The 19,670-nt window shown below is 48.3% G+C and overlaps 1 protein-coding gene across 1 annotated transcript in view; it reads right to left on the bottom strand.

The window, feature by feature from the left end:
* LOC140385965 (anion exchange protein 2-like) overlaps window positions 1-19,670 on the bottom strand; it is a gene marked incomplete at its 3' end in the record, with an annotated part of 360,889 nt that overhangs the window by 39,005 nt on the left and 302,214 nt on the right. The window contains exons 10-11 of the mRNA XM_072468609.1: window positions 14,227-14,410; window positions 9,147-9,252 (exon numbers count right to left, since the gene is read on the bottom strand). Coding sequence (XP_072324710.1) covers window positions 9,147-9,252; window positions 14,227-14,410 — 290 coding nt within the window. The remainder of the gene's footprint in view (window positions 1-9,146; window positions 9,253-14,226; window positions 14,411-19,670) is intronic.

Below are 19,670 nucleotides of genomic sequence, written 5' to 3'. Positions count from 1 at the left end.
CCCATCAAACACTCCCAGGACAGGCACAGCACGGGGTTAGATACAGAGTAAAGCTCCCTCTACACTGTCCCCATCAAACACTCCCAGGACAGGTACAGCACGGGGTTAGATACAGAGTAAAGCTCCCTCTACACTGTCCCCATCAAACACTCCCAGGACAGGTACAGCACGGGGTTAGATACAGAGTAAAGCTCCCTCTACACTGTCCCCATCAAACACTCCCAGGACAGGTACAGCACGGGGTTAGATACAGAGTAAAGCTCCCTCTACACTGTCCCCATGAAACACTCCCAGGACAGATACAGCACGGGGTTAGATACAGAGTAAAGCTCCCTCTACACTGTCCCCATGAAACACTCCCAGGACAGGTACAGCATGGGGTTAGATACAGAGTCAAGCTCCCTCTACATCGTCCCCATCAAACACTCCCAGGACAGGTACAGCACGGGGTTAGATACTGAGTAAAGCTCCCTTTACACTGCCCCCATCAAACACTCCCAGGACAGGTACTGCACGGGGTTAGATACAGAGTAAAGCTCCCTCTACACTGTCCCCATCAAACACTCCCAGGACAGGTACAGCACGGGGTTAGATACTGAGTAAAGCTCCCTCTACACTGTCCCCATCAAACACTCCCAGGACAGGTACAGCACGGGGTTAGATACTGAGTAAAGCTCCCTTTACACTGCCCCCATCAAACACTCCCAGGACAGGTACTGCACGGGGTTAGATACAGAGTAAAGCTCCCTCTACACTGTCCCCATCAAACACTCCCAGGACAGGTACAGCACGGGGTTAGATACAGAGGAAAGCTCCCTCTACACTGTCCCCATCAAACACTCCCAGGACAGGTACAGCACGGGGTTAGATACAGAGTATGGCTCCCTCTACTCTGTCCCCATCAAACACTCCCAGGACAGGTACAGCACGGGGTTAGATACAGAGTAAAGCTCCCTCTACACTGTCTCCATCAAACACTCCCAGGACAGGTACAGCACGGGGTTAGATACAGAGTAAAGCTCCCTCTGCGCTGTCCCCATCAAACACTCCCAGGGCAGGTACAGCACAGGGTTAGATTCAGAGTAAAGGACAGGCACGCGTTTAAGTTAGAAACGGAGTAAAGGAGATCGTCCAGGTACAAACCAAGCGTATTCTCATAGGAAGGAAATATGGGAGATCCAAAGCTAGTGCACCCTGGATGATAAAGAAAATAGAGATTAACATAAAATGGAAAGCAGGAGTTTATGACAAATGTCAGGTACAGAATTCGGGAAGAAATCAGGCAGAATACAGGGAGCTGGAGGAATAAGGAGGGTGAAAGGATTCTGAAGAATGGAAAAGGGAATCCAGTCTTTTGTACGCATATTAAAAATGAAAGCATTCGTGTATCTGAATCGGGACTGAAACAGAACATGTTTTGTGAACCTCCTATGGGCTGCCTCCAATGCGAGGATATCTTTCCTTTGATAAACTGTTCACAGTATTCCAACACGTGTCTTGTATAGTTTTAGCAGACTTCCCTATTTTTATATCCATTCCCTCTGGAATAATGGACAACATCCCATCAGCCTTCCCCATTTCTGGCTGAACTTGCATATTGCTTTTTGTGATTAATGCATGAGTACCCCCAGATCCCTCAGCACTGCAGCTTTCTGCAGTCTCTCTCCATTTAACCAATATTCAGCTCCTTTATTCTACCTACCAAAGTGCACAACTTCTCATTTTTCTATATTGTATTCCATCTGCCTCTATACCTCTGTAGATTCTTTGTGTCATTCTAGCCATTTGCCTTTCCAGCTGTTTTTGATTTAATTGGTGTTCAGAAGAATGAGGCCCAGCCTTATTGAGACATATCTGATTTTCAGGGTAGATGCTGAGAGGCTGTTTTCTCTTGTGGGAGAGGTTAGGACCAGAGGGCAAAATCTCAAGAGTAAGGAGTCGTCCATTTAAAACAGATGCGGTGGAATTTCTTCCCTCAGTGAGGAGTGAATCTGTGGAATTCTTTACCGCAGAGAGCTGGAGAGGCTGGGTCGTTAACGATGGTCAAGGCTGAGACAGACAGATTTTTAATCAGTGAGGGAATCGAGGGTTATGGGGATCAGGTGGGAAAGTGGAACTGAGGATTATCACACCAGTCATGATCTGATTGAATGACGGAGCAGACTCAATGGGACAAATGACTGACTTCTGCTGCTCCGCCTTTCAGCAAAGGGCTTGACCGCGATTTGCATCTGGCTTTCACAGAGGTTGGAGTTAATTCACAGCAGAGGAGGGAGAGAGGACAGAAGGTGCTAAATAGGTTGGCATCACTCACAGTTAACCACTCACTCCCCTCAAGCTCCACGTGAGTGGTACCAGGGAACTGGAGGATTCCAAAAGTTACGCCCTGGTTCAATCAAGATTAAATCTGGTAACTGCAGGCCAATCAGTCCAGTATCAATAGTGAAAGAACTACTGGACACCATGAACAAGGACAAGGACAAAATTAATTCTCACTTGAATCATGGATTAAAAAGGGACATGAATATTGATGTGTTGAAGGCAAACCAGGCCATTCCTTTCATTAAATTTAAAGTGCCCAATTTTTTATCCAATTAAGGTGCACTTTAGTGTGGTCAATTCACCTACGCTGCACACCTTTGGGTTGTGGGGGTGAGACCCACACAGACACGGGGAGAATGTGCAAACTCCACATGGACAGAGACCCGGGGCTGGGATCGAACCGGGTCCTCGGCGCCGTGAGGCAGCAGTGCTAACCCACTGCGCCACCGTGCCACCCAGACCGTACATACGGATTGATTTAGTTGGTGGGTTGTGGTTATTTATCTGGAATGACTTTCATTTGCTAAAATACAACATAATTGGGTACAAAACTGGCTAAGGGGGAGGAGGCAGAGTATTGGTAAACAAATGCTTCTCTCTGACTGGAGAGATGGATTCACTGCGATCCTCCAAGGGTCAGGATTGGGCCCATTGCTTTTCTTGTTTATATACAAATGACCTAAACCTGGGTGTAGGGAATACAATTTCAATGCTTGGGGATGATACAAAACATGACAGGGTACTGAAGAGTGGGCAGGATCGCAGCAGAAGTCAGGAGGCTGCTGGCAAGGCGGTGAAATGGGCAAGTACACGGCCCGTGTAGTTTAATACGGAAAAGTGTGAACGGATAAACTTTGGGAGAAACAATTTGGACAAACAGTGCATTCTAAAAGTGTAGTATTTTGAGGGAAGTACAAACACAGAAGGACCTGGGGCTGCATATTCACAAATCGCTGGAAGGAGCCGAGGCTTCTTATTGCCATTCACACACAATATATTGTCGCTGGGACAAAGTCCCGTAACCCGCTCCCTGCCAGCACTGTGGGAGCAGCATTGCCACAGGGACCGCAGCGGATCGAGGTGGCAGCTCACCACCACCTTCTCAAGGGCAATTCGCAATGAGCACGACATGCTGACCAACCGGCATATAAAATGTTGATAAGGCAGTGGAAAAAGCATATGGGATACCGGCCTTTATAAATAGGGGCACGCAAAACAAAAACAGGGAGGTCACATGCAGTAACCCAGGAGACACGAAGGTGAAGGCTTAACAGGTTTACCTGAACGCAAAAGGTAAAGCTGCAGCTGCAGAATACAACACAAATGTCCCAGTCCAGGAATATCGGAATTCCCACTCCGGGCCTGGCAGCAGCACTTAAAAGGCTCACTAATGAGTCCCAGCTGGGCGGGCCTTGTCCGCTACCATGGGAACTGGCACTCTACGAGCCCCGGGGCGAGGGAGATTGATTAATGGTCCCGCGTGGTCCTCTTGGGGGTGTTATCACATCATGCCAAATCTATCTCTGATTATCCATCAGCAGCATTATGAACAATTCTGGGCACCACGCATTGGGAAACATGTCAAGGACTTGCAGAGGGTACAGTGGAGCTTTACGGGGATGATACCAAAGTTCAGATACTTCAGTTTTGTGGAGAGAATGGAGAAGCTGGGATTGCTTTCCTTTCTGAGGAGGAGATTAAGGATAAGCCTATTGGAGGTGTTGAAAAACTGTGAAGGGTTTTAATTGAGCAGATTGCGAGAAATGTTTTTTTCTGGCAAGTTTGTTGAAAACAAGGCGTAAAGATTTTTATTAATTGGCAAAAGAACTGGAGGATAAATGGGCAGAACATTCTTCATAATGGGCATTGCTGTGATTTGGAACACACTGCCAGGAGGTTTTGTAGAATCAGATACCATAGGAACTTTCTATAGAATCTCTACATTGCAGAAGGAGGCCATTCGGCCTATCGAGGCTGTACCTGCCCTCTGAAAGAGCACCCTACCTAGGCCCAATCCCCCGCCCTATGCCCATAACCCCACCTCACCTGTGCACCCTTGGACTGGGGGAGAAAACCGGAGCACCCGGAGGAAACCACGCAGACACGGGGAGAATGCGTAAATGCCACAGACAGCCACGCAAGGCTGGAATTGAACCCGGGTCCCTGGCGCTGTGAAGCAATAGTGCTAAACACTGTGCCACGTGGCAAGGAGACACACACTTGAAACTGACTTTCACGGATCATAGGATGAGGGGAAAAAAAGCTGGACTGTGGGATCAAATTGGACATCAAGGTTACATAGATATAAGGTCGGCTGGCTAATAGGAAGCAGAGAATGGGTGATTTTCTGGGTGGCAAGGTGTAACAAGTGGGGCGTCACAGGGATCAGGGCTGGGACCTCAACGGTTTACAATTTGCTTAAATGGCTGGGATGTAGGGATTGGAGGGATGGTTGTTAAATTTACTGATGACACAACAGATAGGCAGGAGGGGAAGTTGTGAAGAGGACATAAGGAAGCTACAAAAAGACACAGATCGGTTCAGTGAGTGGGCAACGGTCTGCAAAATGGAGTATAATGTTTGAAATTGTGATGTTGTCCGTTTTGGAAGGAGGAATAAAAAATAAGCTTATTATCTAACTGATGAGAGATTGCAGAGCTGAGGGATCTGCGTGACCTTGTGCATGAATCACAAAAAGTTCAGCAGTCCAAACGGTGCAGCAAACCATGAGGAAAGCGAATAGAATCATGGAATTTACAGTGCAGAAGGAGGCCATTCGGCCCAAGAAGTCTGCACCAGCCCTTGGTAAGAGCACCCCACTTAAGTCCACACCTCCACCCCATCCCCGTAACCCGGTAACCCCACCTAACCTTTATGGACACTAAGGAGCAATTTATCATGGCCAATCCACCTAACCTGCACATCTTTGGACTGTGGGAGGAAACCGGAGCACCCGGAGGAAACCCACGCAGACACGGGGAGAAAGTGCAGACTCCGCACAGACAGTCACTCGAGGCCGGAATTGAACCCGGGACCTGGAGCTGTGAGGCAGCAGTGCTAACCAATGTACCACCCATTTATTCTGAGGTGAATTGATTCTAAAAGTAGGGAGGTTATGCTTCAGCTGTACAGGGCATTGGTGAGACCACATCTGGAGTATTGTGAACAGTATTGGTCTCCTTATTTAAGGAAAGATGCAACTGTCTTGGGAGCAGTTCAGAGAAGGTTTACCAGACTAATACCTGGAATGGGCGGATTGTTATTACGAGGAAAGGTTGTAGAGGCAAGGCTTGGATTTGCTGGTGTTTAGAAGTGTAAGGGGCGACTTGATTGAAACATAAACGACCCTGAGGGCTATTGACAGGATGGATGTGGAGAGAATGTTTCCTCTGGTGGGAGAATCGAGAACAGGGGGTCACTGTTTAAAAATAGGGGGCGGGTCACTCATTCCGGTCTCAGAGGGTCATGGCATTTTGGAACTCTCTTCCTCAAAGGGTGGTGGAATCAGAGCCTGGGAATATTTTTAAGACAGAGGTGGATAGATTTTTTGAGAGAAAGAGGGTGATAGATTACTGAGGGTGGGAAGGATGAAGATTTCAGATTACTATCCGATCAGCCATGATCTTATTGAACGGCAGAGCAGGCTCGAGGGGCTGAATGGGCGGCTCCAGCTCTCTGCTTGTTTGTTCCTATATATAAAAGAGCTGATTGACACGATAGGTGAATACCCGTCTTCTACATCATTCTACAATTCTACACTGTCCCCATCAAACACTCCCAGGACAGGTACAGCACGGGGTTAGATACAGGGTAAAGCTCCCTCTACACTGTCCCCATCAAACACTCCCAGGACAGGTACAGCACGGGGTTAGATACAGGGTAAAGCTCCCTCTACACTGTCCCCATCGAACACTCCCAGGACAGGTACAGCACGGGGTTAGATACAGAGTAAAGCTCCCTCTGCACTGTCCCCATCAAACACTCCCAGGACAGGTACAGCACGGGATTAGATACAGAGTAAAGCTCCCTCTACACTGTCCCCATCAAACACTCCCAGGACAGGTACAGCACGGGGTTAGATACAGAGTAAAGCTCCCTCTACACAGTCCCCATCAAACACTCCCAGGCCAGGTACAGCACGGGGTTAGATACAGAGTAAAGCTCCCTCTACACTGTCCCCATCAAACACTCCCAGGCCAGGTACAGCACGGGGTTAGATACAGAGTAAAGCTCTCTCTACACTGTCCCCATCAAACACTCCCAGGACAGGTACAGCACGGGGTTAGATACAGAGTAAAGCTCCCTCTACACTGTCCCCATCAAACACTCCCAGGCCAGGTACAGCACGGGGTTAGATACAGAGTAAAGCTCCCTCTACACTGTCCCCATCAAACACTCCCAGGACAGGTACAGCATAGGGTTAGATACAGAGTAAAGCTCTCTCCACACTGTCCACATCAAATTCCTGGGTAGGTCCATGAACTGAATGCTTTTCCATCGATGCTCTCTCTTCCATTCCCATTACGTGGTTCTGTCCCTCTTGGGTATGCTTTTTCCTATTCACATTTCCAGACTGGAATTTTGAAAGCCTTTCCTGATTGATTTAAGGTGTAGGAACCTGGGACTTAGGAGTAGGTTATTCAGCCCCTCCAGCCAGGTGTCATTCATTCAGATCATGGCTTTCATTTTCTGTCTGCCTCACCTTGCCTCCCTTGTCCATCAAAAGTCTACCTAATTCAGCCTGGAATAAATGCAATGGCCCAGCCTCCACTGCTTTCTGGGGCAGAGGATTCCACAGACTAACAACCCTGATCTCTGTATTAATCTCTAATTCCAGTCTCCCCCACCACGGAAAACATCCTTTCAGCATCCACCCTGCCAAGACCTCTGAGGAGATTCCACGGTTCAAACGGATCACCTCTCATTCTTCAAAACTCCAGTGAATTCAACCTTTCTTCATGAGTGGACCTTTCATTCGTGGAATTTTTCTGAACTGTTTCCCACACAATTATATCCTTTTTTTTCAAATTAGGAGACCGAAAGTTGTATGTTTGTAAAGGTAAAATCGTCACAGTCCCAGACGACCATAGTCTGCTTTCCCCTTTGGATGGGGGAGAGCTGACTGTTGGTGATTTAACCTGAGGGTCACCACACCTTAGGCGAGGGTCAAAGTTGAGAAGGCGGAGCCTTCATGAATAACCTCAGCCGGTGGGGGGATTGAACCCGCGCTGCTGGCCTCGCTCTGCATCACGAATCAGCTGTCTAGCCCACTGGGCTAAACCGGCCTCCATAAATTGCATGTTTATGATGATTCGGGGTGTGGCAGGTGGTTTAAAAAAAATATATATATATTTATTAAAGTTTTTAACACAATTTTTCTCCCTTACAAACAATAAACCCCCCCCACCGTAACAAAAAAAAAGAGAAATGGCGCAGAGCAAGATATATACATGGCAAAATGATATATTTACACAGCTTTGTACACTGGCCCTCACCCGTACGTGCCAGTTTCCCCAACCCTTCATGTTATCTCTTGCTCATCCACCCTCCCAGGCAGTCCCCCCTTCCCCCCCCCCTTCCAGGATGTTCCCCCCCCCCCCACACCCTCCCCAAGGTTGCTGCTGCTGCTGACCGACCTTCCTCTAACGCTCCGCGAGATAGTCTAGGAACGGTTGCCACCGCCTGTAGAACCCCTGCGCAGACCCTCTCAAGGCGAACTTAATCCTCTCCAACTTTATGAACCCAGCCATATCATTTATCCAGGCCTCCAGGCTGGGGGGCTTCGCCTCCTTCCACATTAGCAAGATCCTTCGCCAGGCTACTAGGGACGCAAAGGCCAGAATGCCGGCCTCTTTCGCCTCCTGCACTCCCGGTTCGTCCACTACTCCAAATATTGCTAGCCCCCAGCTTGGCTTGACCCGGACTTTCACCACCTGAGATATTGCTCCCGCCAGTCCTCTCCAGAACCCCTCCAGTGCCGGGCATGACCAAAACATATGGACATGGTTCGCCGGGCTCTCTGAGCACCTTCCACATCTGTCCTCTACCCCAAAGAACCTACTCAACCTCGCCCCCGTCAAGTGCGCTCTGTGGACCACCTTAAATTGTATCAGGCTGAGCCTGGCACACGAGGAGGAGGAATTAACCCTACCTACGGCATCAGCCCACAGACCTTCCTCGATCTCCTTCCCCAGCTCCTCCTCCCATTTACCCTTCAACTCTTCCACCAGCGCTTCCACCTCTTCTTTCATCTCCTGGTGTATTTCCGACACCTTGCCCTCCCCGACCCATACACCCGAGATCACCCTATCTTGAACTTCTTGTGCCGGGAGCAACGGGAATTCCCTCACCTGTCGCCTCACAAAAGCCCTCACCTGCATATATCTAAAGGCATTTCCCGGGGGGATGGCAGGTGGTTTTAACTGTCAGGGAACAAGTCACAGTGGCTCCAAGCAAGAGATAATTACTAAAAGCAAAGAGCCCCAGTTGCTGAAAAAAGCCAGCATTTCAGTCAGCGTCTGAACCAAGGAGATAATTACAAATGGAAATGAGGGGCAGCACAATGGTTAGCATTGCTGCCTGGGGCGCTGAGGACCCGGTTTCGAATCCCAGCCCTGCGGCACTGTCTGTGTGGAGTTTGCACATTCTCCCCGTGTCTGCGTGGGTTTCGCCCCCACACCCAAAGATGGGCAGGGTAGGTGGATTGGCCACGCTAACTTGCCCCATAATTGGAAAAATAAATAATTGGGTACTCTAAATTTTAAAAAAGGTATGTTTTTTTTAAAAAAAACAAATGAAAATGAGAATGCAAGTGTGTCTCATACCTACGAGTACAACTGTGGCCTCTGCATTGAATGGGATTTTCTCCAGGAGCTTGAGTTCGTGCTTTGACCTTGATCTGGTCATCTCTGCGGATAGTGGACATTCTTTCTGTAAGAGGCGGAGAAACAGGTTACAGTCAGAGGCTTGTCAGGTTATCAGCTGAAACGGATTGAAGGGCGGGAGGACAGAGAGAGTGAGAGAACCTCAAAACGTTAACAGGATCCACAGAAGAGAAGATAAAGCTTGCTGCCGAGATGGGGTACGGAGATTGGACATTCTTTTTGAGAGTGGAAAAACCTGTTTTAGGCAGAATCTGACAAGTTATCAGGAGAGGAGAGAGAGAGAGAGAGAGAGAAAGAGAGGGGAGAGAGAAAGAGAAGGAAGAGAAAGAGAGGGGAGAGACAGATGGAGAGAGAAAGAGAGAGCGCTTAAAAGCGAGACAGAGTGGAAGAGAGTCAGTGGCATTTATTGTGGGAGACACAGATAGGGAGACCAGTTAGAGGGTAAGGAGAGAGAGGGCACAGGGAGATAGAAACTGACCATAAGAAACAGGAACAGGAGTAGAACACATGGCCCATTGAGCCGGTTTTACGATGATGGCTGACTTTAAGCTTCAACTCAACTTTCCGACCTGCTCCCCACATGCCTTAATTCCCCGAGACACCAAAACTCTGTCAATATCAACCTTAAATATATTTAATGATGGAGCATCCAAACCCCTCTGAAGGCGAGGTTCCAAAGATTTGCAACCCTATCGGTGAATACATTGACGGCACAGCAGCACTGTGGTTAGCACTGTTGCTTCACAGCGCTGGGAACCCGGGGTTATTTCCCAGCTTGAGTCACTGTCTGCGCGGAATCTGCATGTTCTCCCCGTGTCTGCGTGGGTTTCCTCCGGGTGCTCCGGTTTCTCCCACAAGCCCGAAAGACGGGCTGTTAGGTGAATTGGACATTCTGAATTTTCCCTCTGTGTACCCGAACAGGCGCCGGAATGTGGCGACTAGGGGATTTTCACAGTAACTTCATTGTAGTGTTAATGCAAGCCTACTTGTGACAATAATAAATTGTAAATAAATTTCTCATCTCAGCCCGATATAATTGGCCCCTTATTCTGAGAATGTGCCCCCTTCGCTCTGGGCTGCCCAGTCAGGGGAAACAATTTCTCAATATCCACACTATCAAGCCCCTTCCGAATCTTGTATGTTTCAATGGGATCACCTCTCAATCTTCCAAACACCAAAAACTCCCCGAACTCAGGGATCAATTGAGTGAATCTTTGTTGTACCACCTTCAATGCGAGTATACCTTCAATGCGAGTATACCTGCAATGCGAGTATACCTGCAATGCGAGTATACCTGCAATGCAAGTATATCTGTAATGAGAGTAGATCTGCAATGTGAGTATATCTGCAATGCGAGTATATCTGCAATGACAGTATATCTGTAATGCGAGTATATCTGCAATGTGAGTATATCTGCAATGTGAGTATATCTGCAATGACAGTATATCTGCAATGTGAGTATATCTGCAATGTGAGTATATCTGCAATGACAGTATATCTGCAATGCGAGTATTCTGCAATGTGAGTATTCTGCAATGTGAGTATATCTGCAATGTGAGTATACCTGCAATGACAGTATATCTGCAATGCAAGTATACCTGCAATGTGAGTATATCTGCAATGCGAGTATACCTGCAATGCGAGTATATCTGTAATGAGAGTAGATCTGCAATGTGAGTATATCTGCAATGCGAGTATACCTGCAATGCGAGTATATCTGTAATGAGAGTAGATCTGCAATGAGAGTATATCTGCAATGTGAGTATATCTGCAATGACAGTATATCTGCAATGACAGTATATCTGCAATGCGAATATATCTGCAATGCGAGTATACCTGCAATGAGGTAATATCTGCAATGTGAGTATATCTGCAATGCGAGTATATCTGCAATGCGAGTATATCTGCAATGCGAGTATACCTGCAATGTGAATATATCTACAATGCGAGTATATCTGCAATGCGAGTACATCTACAATGCGAGTATATCTACAATGCGAGTATAGCTGCAATGCGAGTATATCTGCAATGCGAGTATACCTGCAATGTGAGTATACCTGCAATGCGAGTATATCTGCAATGCGAGTATATCTACAATGCGAGTTTATCTGCAATGCGAGTATATCTGCAATGCGAGTATACCTGCAATGTGAGTATATCTGCAATGCGAGTATATCTGCAATGCGAGTATATCTACAATGCGAGTATATCGACAATGCGAGTATATCTGCAATGCGAGTATATCTGCAATGCGAGTATTCCTGCAATGCGAGTATACCTGCAATGTGAATATATCTACAATGCGAGTATATCTGCAATGCGAGTACATCTACAATGCGAGTATATCTACAATGCGAGTATATCTACAATGCGAGTATAGATGCAATGCGAGTATATCTGCAATGCGAGTATACCTGCAATGTGAGTATACCTGCAATGCGAGTATATCTGCAATGTGAGTATATCTGCAATGCGAGTATATCTGCAATGCGAGTATATCTGCAATGCGAGTATTCCTGCAATGCGAGTATATCTGCAATGCGAGTATATCTGCAATGCGAGTATATCTGCAATGCGAGTATATCTGTAGTGCAAGTCTATCTGCAATGCGAGTATATCTGCAATGCGAGTATATCTGCAATGTGAGTATACCTGCAATGCGAGTATATCTGCAATGTGAGTATATCTCCAATGTGAGTATATCTGCAATGCGAGTATATCTGCAATGACAGTATACCTGCAATGCGAGTATATCTGCAATGACAGTATACCTGCAATGCGAGTATATCTGCAATGCAAGTATATCTGCAATGCGAGTATATCTACAATGTGAGTATATCTACAATGTGAGTATATCTACAATGTGAGTATATCTGCAATGACAGTATACCTGCAATGCGAGTATATCTGCAATGCGAGTATATCTGCAATGCGAGTATATCTACAATGTGAGTATATCTACAATGTGAGTATATCTGCAATGCGAGTATATCTGCAATGCGAGTATATCTGCAATGCGTGTATATCTGCAATGCGAGTATACCTGCAATGTGAGTATATCTGCAATGCGAGTATATCTGCAATGCAAGTATATCTACAATGTGAGTATATCTGCAATGCGAGTATATCTGCAATGCGAGTATATCTGCAATGCGAGTATATCTGCAATGCGAGTATATCTGCAATGCGAGTATATCTGCAATGCGAGTATATCTGCAATGTGAGTATATCTGCAATGCGAGTATATCTGCAATGCGAGTATATCTGCAATGCGAGTATATCTGCAATGCGAGTATACCTGCAATGTGAGTATATCTGCAATGCGAGTATATCTGCAATGCGAGTATATCTGCAATGAGAGTGTATCTGCAATGCGGGTATATCTGCAATGCGAGTATATCTACAATGCGAGTATATCTGCAATGCGAGTATACCTGCAATGTGAGTATACCTGCAATGCGAGTATATCTGCAATGTGAGTATATCTGTAATGAGAGTAGATCTGCAATGCGAGTATACCTGCAATGTGAGTATATCTGCAATGTGAGTATATCTGCAATGCGAGTATACCTGCAATGTGAGTATATCTGCAATGCGAGTATATCTGCAATGCGAGTATATCTGCAATGAGAGTGTATCTGCAATGCGGGTATATCTGCAATGCGAGTATATCTACAATGCGAGTATATCTGCAATGCGAGTATACCTGCAATGTGAGTATATCCTTTCTTAAATACGGAGACTAAAACAGCGCACAATATTCCAGATGTGGTCTCCCCAAAACCTCTTCCCTCCGTCTTTTCTTGAATAGTAATGTTATATTTTGGAAATTCTAGTCACTATCTCTGTGGCTATCTTTGCTCCACCATTCAATGAGATCATGACTGATCTAAAACGATAATTCTCAACTCCACTTTTCTGCCTTATCCCCATAACACTCGATTCACTTACTGATTAAAAATCTATCTCAGCGTGGAACACACTGAACGAGCCAACCTCTATAGCTCTCTGTGGTAAAGAATTCCACAGATTCACTACCCTCTGAGAGAAGAAATTCCTCCTCATCTCTGTCTCTAATGGGCACCTCCTTACTCTGAGATTCTGACCTCTGGTCCTAGACTCTTCCATATTAGGAAGCATCCTCTCAGCATCGACCCTGTCAAGCTCTGTGAGAATCCGATATGTCTCAATAAAGTTGTCTCTCATTCGTCAAATCTGCAATGAGTAAAGGACGTGGGCGATGAGATTTCAGTCTCTTAAGTTTCTCCAGTACTTTTTCTCTGCTGCTATTTATTACCTTAATTGGCCCTTATGTTACCCTCTGTATCTGGTGTGGAACTGGTGTTTAATATGTGTTCAATGTCTCTGTCATAACAAATCACCACTACACCACCATCCTATATTAACTTCCCAACAGTCGCTCTGCCCTTGGATGGTGAATTAAACAAGGGGTAGCACGGTGGCACAGTGCACTGCAGCCTCACAGTGCCAGGCTCCTGGGTTCAATTCCGGCCTCGGGTAACAGGCTGTGTGGAGTTTGCACTTTCGCCCCGTGTTTGCTCCGGTTTCCTCCCACAGTCCAGACACATCCAGGTTAGGTGGGGTTGTGGGGATAGGCTAATTTGTCCTGACTGTGCTTCAACGGGACCAATGTTTACTTGACCTACTCTCTGCATCTCCTTGTAAATGCTCTTACAATCTGTTTTGTGGAAAGCAAATCTCCCTTTAGCCTTCTCCATCCCTATCCTATCCAGCTTTTTCACATCTAAAACTTTCAATTTCTGACAACATCCTTGGAAATCGTCTCTGTTCAGGATCAATGTGACCTTCCGTCCACCTCCAAGTCGTTGAACTCAGCACAAAGGCAGGAACTGACGTTTTGCTCAGAGCTACAACAGCTAGTATCTGAGGGCCCAATGACTGCTCCTTAAGTCTCTGTGGTTTCAGGAACTGAGCTTAAACCTGGACAAGATCTGCCCGGAACACAGCAAAAAATGAGAATCCCCTAAACCCGACTGACCTCGCCACTGTCGACGGTCACTTTGGTCTCGTTGTCGGGATTCTCCTCCATCAGTGGCTGGGTGACTGAGGGGTCAGAGGTCGGAGCGATGTGGTTCTGGCTGTGATGGTGGGACATGAGCGATCCCAGGCTTGACGTGGAGATGTTGCGCGAAAACGTGAAGTCCCTCTCCTTGTTGGGGTGGCTTTAAAATCAACAAAGAGGAGAGTTTGGCTTTTCATTCTCTTTCCTTCCCTCTCACCCCTGCCGCCCCACCCTCCTGCCCTTTCTGATAGGACAGTTTGCTCCCCCGCACCTCCTCGTTGATGGTTAAGAGCAGATCACTGACACTTCCAGGATCTGACGTGGACTCATTCCGCACGGCACAGGGGGTGTAAACACAGTCACTGTTAGAAAGGCACCCCAACCCTCAGCTCATCACCTTGTATCACTTAGATGGAATTTCACTGGACAGAAACAGGCCATTCTGCCCAGGTTTATCAGACAGAAACAGGCCATTCTGCCCAGGTTTATCAGACAGAAACAGGCCATTCCGCCCAGGTTTATCAGACAGAAACAGGCCATTCCGCCCAGGTTTATCAGACAGAAACAGGCCATTCCGCCCAGGTTTATCAGACAGAAACAGGCCATTCTGCCCAGGTTTATCAGACAGAAACCGGCCATTCTGCCCAGGTTTATCAGACAGAAACAGGCCATTCCGCCCAGGTTTATCAGACAGAAACAGGCCATTCCGCCCAGGTTTATCAGACAGTAACTGGCCATTCTGCCCAGGTTTATCAGACAGAAACAGGCCATTCCGCCCAGGTTTATCAGACAGAAACAGGCCATTCCGCCCAGGTTTATCAGACAGAAACAGGCCATTCCGCCCAGGTTTATCAGACAGAAACAGGCCATTCCGCCCAGGTTTATCAGACAGTAACTGGCCATTCTGCCCAGGTTTATCAGACAGAAACAGGCCATTCCGCCCAGGTTTATCAGACAGAAACAGGCCATTCCGCCCAGGTTTATCAGACAGAAACAGACCATTCTGCCCAGGTTTATCAGACAGAAACAGACCATTCTGCCCAGGTTTATCAGACAGAAACAGGCCATTCCGCCCAGGTTTATCAGACAGAAACAGACCATTCTGCCCAGGTTTATCGGACAGAAACAGGCCATTCCGCCCAGGTTTATCAGACAGAAACAGGCCATTCTGCCCAGGTTTATCAGACAGAAACAGGCCATTCCGCCCAGGTTTATCAGACAGAAACAGACCATTCCGCCCAGGTTTATCAGACAGAAACAGGCCATTCTGCCCAGGTTTATCAGACAGAAACAGGCCATTCCGCCCAGGTTTATCAGACAGAAACAGGCCATTCCGCCCAGGTTTATCAGACAGAAACAGACCATTCTGCCCAGGTTTATCAGACAGAAACAGACCATTCTGCCCAGGTTTATCAGACAGAAACAGGCCATTCCGCCCAGGTTTATCAGACAGAAACAGGCCATTCCGCCCAGGTTTATCAGACAGAAACAGACCATTCCGCCCAGGTTTATCAGACAGAAACAGGCCATTCTGCCCAGGTTTATCAGACAGAAACAGGCCATTCCGCCCAGGTTTATCAGGCAGAAACTGGCCATTCTGCCCAGGTTTATCAGACAGAAACAGACCATTCTGCCCAGGTTTATCAGACAGAAACAGACCATTCTGCCCAGGTTTATCAGACAGAAACAGGCCATTCTGCCCAGGTTTATCAGACAGAAACAGGCCATTCCGCCCAGGTTTATCAGACAGAAACAGACCATTCTGCCCAGGTTTATCAGACAGAAACAGGCCATTCTGCCCAGGTTTATCGGGCATCTGCAATATGCTGAAACAACAGTTCACAGGAACAATTAATACTAGAATTTACACATACCACAAAATATTATATTAAGGCCAGATGATCATAAGCTTGATCAGAGGTCAGTTTGAAAGGACATCTACATTAAAACAGTGCTACACTGCCAAAAACTCTTAAATTGGCCTTTAAGTACATTGAGGCATCCTGAGCTTGTGAAAGATTCTATAGAACATAACAGATTGGGAATATACAGTGAATGGTAGAACCCTCAAGAGTATTGACAGTGAAAGAGATCTAGGTGTACAGGTCCACAGGTCACTGAAAGGGGCAACACAGGTGAAGAAGGTAGTCAAGAAGGCCTACGGCATGCTTGCCTTCATTGGCCGGGGCATTGAGTATAAAAATTGGCAAGTCATGTTGCAGTTGTATAGAACCTTAGTTAGGCCACACTTGGTGTATAGTGTTCAATTCTGGTCGCCACACTACCAGAAGGATGTGGAGGCTTTAGAGAGGGTGCAGAAGAGATTTACCAGAATGTTGCCTGGTATGGAGGGCATTAGCTATGAGGAGCGATTAAATAAACTTGGTTTGTTCTCACTGGAAAGACGGAGGTTGAGGGGCGACCTGATAGAGGTCTACAAAGTTATGAGGGGCATTGACAGAGTGGATAGTCAGAGGCTTTTCCCCAGGGTAGAGGGGTCAATTACTAGGGGACATAGGTTTAAGGTGAGAGGGGCAAGGTTTAGAATAGATGTACGAGGCAAGTTTTTTTTTTTTTTTTTACACAGAGGGCAGTGGGTACCTGGAACTCGCTACCGGAGGAGGTGGTGGAAGCAGGGACGATAGTGACATTTAAGGAGTGATACGCAATCAATACGCTTGAGTCCACGTGGAGTCATATCGATTCAGCTTTAATCAGATAGAACTGTACCCAGCAGCGAAGTTACAGAAGTGAAGGCTGCTGGGACGGCATTGGTTCTTATACCCCGCCTCTCAGGGCGGGGCTATGTACATTGCCCAATTTTAGACCCCGCGGTCTAGCCAATGGTTATTCCTCTCTCTGGTACCGCAATTCCTGGTATTACCACAAGGAGCATCTTGACAAACACATGAATAGGACGGGAATAGAGGGATACGGACCCCGGAAATGCAGAAGATTGTAGTTTAGTCGGGCAGCATGGTCGGCGCAGGCTCGGAGGGCTGAAGGGCCTGTTCCTGTGCTGTACTTTTCTTTGTTCTTTGTAACAAAAACATATTATCTTCAAGGTGGAGGGAAAGGTGGAAATTCCAGATCTTAGGTTCCCGACATCTGAAAGCAGGGGAGTGAGGAAAACTGGATATGTACAAGAAGGCCAGAAGCAGACAAATATAGAATTCAGAGCCTTGTAAGGGCTGGAGGAGGTTACAGAGATAGGGAGGGGTGTAGGGGCTGGAGGAGGTTACAGAGATAGGGAGGGGGTGTAGGGGGTTGGAGGAGGTTACAGAGATAGGGAGGGGTGTAGGGACAGGAGGAGGTTACAGAGATAGGGAGGGGTGTCGGGGCTGGAGCAGGTTACAGAGATAGGGACGGGTGTAGGGGCTGGAGGAGGTTACAGAGATAGGGAGGATGTAGGGGCTGGAGGAGGTTACAGAGATAGGGAGGGGTGTAGGGGCTGGAGGAGGTTACAGAGATAGGGAGGGGGTGTAGGGGCTGGAGGAGGTTACAGAGATAGGGAGGGGTGTAAGGGCTGGAGGAGGTTGCAGAGATAGGGAGGGGTGTAGGGGCTGGAGGAGGTTACAGAGATAGGGAGGGGTGTAGGGGCTGGAGGAGGTTACAGAGATAGGGAGGGGTGTAGGGGGCTGGAGGATGTTACAGAGATAGGGAGGGAGGTAAGGGCTGGAGGAGGTTACAGAGATAGGGAGGGTGTAGGGGCTGGAGCAGGTTACAGAGATAGGGAGGGGTGTAAGGGCTGGAGGAGGTTACAGAGATAGGGAGGGGTGTCGGGGCTGGAGCAGGTTACAGAGATAGGGAGGGGTGTAGGGGCTGGAGGAGGTTACAGAGATAGGGACGGGTGTAGGGGCTGGAGGAGGTTACAGAGATAGGGAGGATGTAGGGGCTGGAGGAGGTTACAGAGATAGGGAGGGGTGTAGGGGCTGGAGGAGGTTACAGAGATAGGGAGGGGTGTAGGGGCTGGAGGAGGTTACAGAGATAGGGACGGGTGTAGAGGCTGGAGGAGGTTACAGAGATAGGGAGGGGTGTAGGGGCTGGAGGAGGTTACAGAGATAGGGAGGGGTGTAGGGGCTGGAGGAGGTTACAGAGATAGGGACGGGTGTAGAGGCTGGAGGAGGTTACAGAGATAGGGAGGGGTGTAGGGGCTGGAGGAGGTGACAGAGATAGGGAGGGGTGTAGGGGCTGGAGGAGGTTACAGAGATAGGGACGGGTGTAGGGGCTGGAGGAGGTTACAGAGACAGGGAAGGTTGTAGGGGCAGGAGGAGGTTACAGAGATAGGGAGGGGTGTAGGGACTGGAGGAGGTTACAGAGATAGGGAGGGGTGTAGGGGCTGGAGGAGGTTACAGAGATAGGGAGGGGTGTAGGGACTGGAGGAGGTTACAGAGATAGGGAGGGGTGTAGGGGCTGGAGGAGGTTACTGAGATAGGGAGGGTTGTAAGGGCTGGAGGAGGTTACAGAGATAGGGAGGGTGTAGGGGCTGGAGGAGGTTACAGAGATAGGGAGGGGTGTCGGGGCTGGAGCAGGTTACAGAGACAGGGAGGGGGTGTAGGGGCTGGAGGAGGTTACAGAGATAGGGATGGGTGTAGGGGCTGGAGGAGGTTACAGAGAGAGGGAGGATGTAGGGGCTGGAGGAGGTTACAGAGATAGGGAGGGGTGTAGGGGCTGGAGGAGGTTACAGAGATAGGGAGGGGTGTAGGGGCTGGAGGAAGTTACAGAGATAGGGACGGGTGTAGGGGCTGGAGGAGGTTACAGAGATAGGGAGGGGTGTAGGGGCTGGAGGAGGTGACAGAGATAGGGAGGGGTGTAGGGGCTGGAGGAGGTTACAGAGATAGGGACGGGTGTAGGGGCTGGAGGAGGTTACAGAGACAGGGAAGGTTGTAGGGGCTGGAGGAGGTTACAGAGATAGGGAGGGGTGTAGGGACTGGAGGAGGTTACAGAGATAGGGAGGGGTGTAGGGGCTGGAGGAAGTTACAGAGATAGGGTGGGGTGTAGGGACTGGAGGAGGTTACAGAGATAGGGAGGGGTGTAGGGGCTGGAGGAGGTTACAGAGATAGGGAGGGTTGTAAGGGCTGGAGGAGGTTACAGAGATAGGGAGGGGTGTAAGGGCTGGAGGAGGTTACAGAGATAGGGTGGGGTGTAGGGGCTGGAGGAGGTTACAGAGAGAGGGAGGGGTGTCGGGGACTGGAGGAGGTTACAGAGATAGGGAGGGGTGTAGGGGCTGGAGGAGGTTACAGAGATAGAAAGGGGGTGTAGGGGCTGGAGGAGGTTACAGAGATAGGGAGGGGTGTAGGGACTGGAGGAGGTTACAGAGATAGGGAGGGGTGCAGGCGCTGGAGGAGGTTACAGAGATAGGGAGGGGTGTAGGGGGCTGGAGGAGGTTACAGAGATAGGGACGGGTGTAGGGGCTGGAG

Source organism: Scyliorhinus torazame, chromosome 11, assembly GCF_047496885.1.
Source record: "Scyliorhinus torazame isolate Kashiwa2021f chromosome 11, sScyTor2.1, whole genome shotgun sequence".
NCBI lineage: Eukaryota > Metazoa > Chordata > Chondrichthyes > Carcharhiniformes > Scyliorhinidae > Scyliorhinus > Scyliorhinus torazame.
Note: the sequence above shows the minus strand (reverse complement) of the source record. Positions and strands in the feature narration are given on the sequence as shown.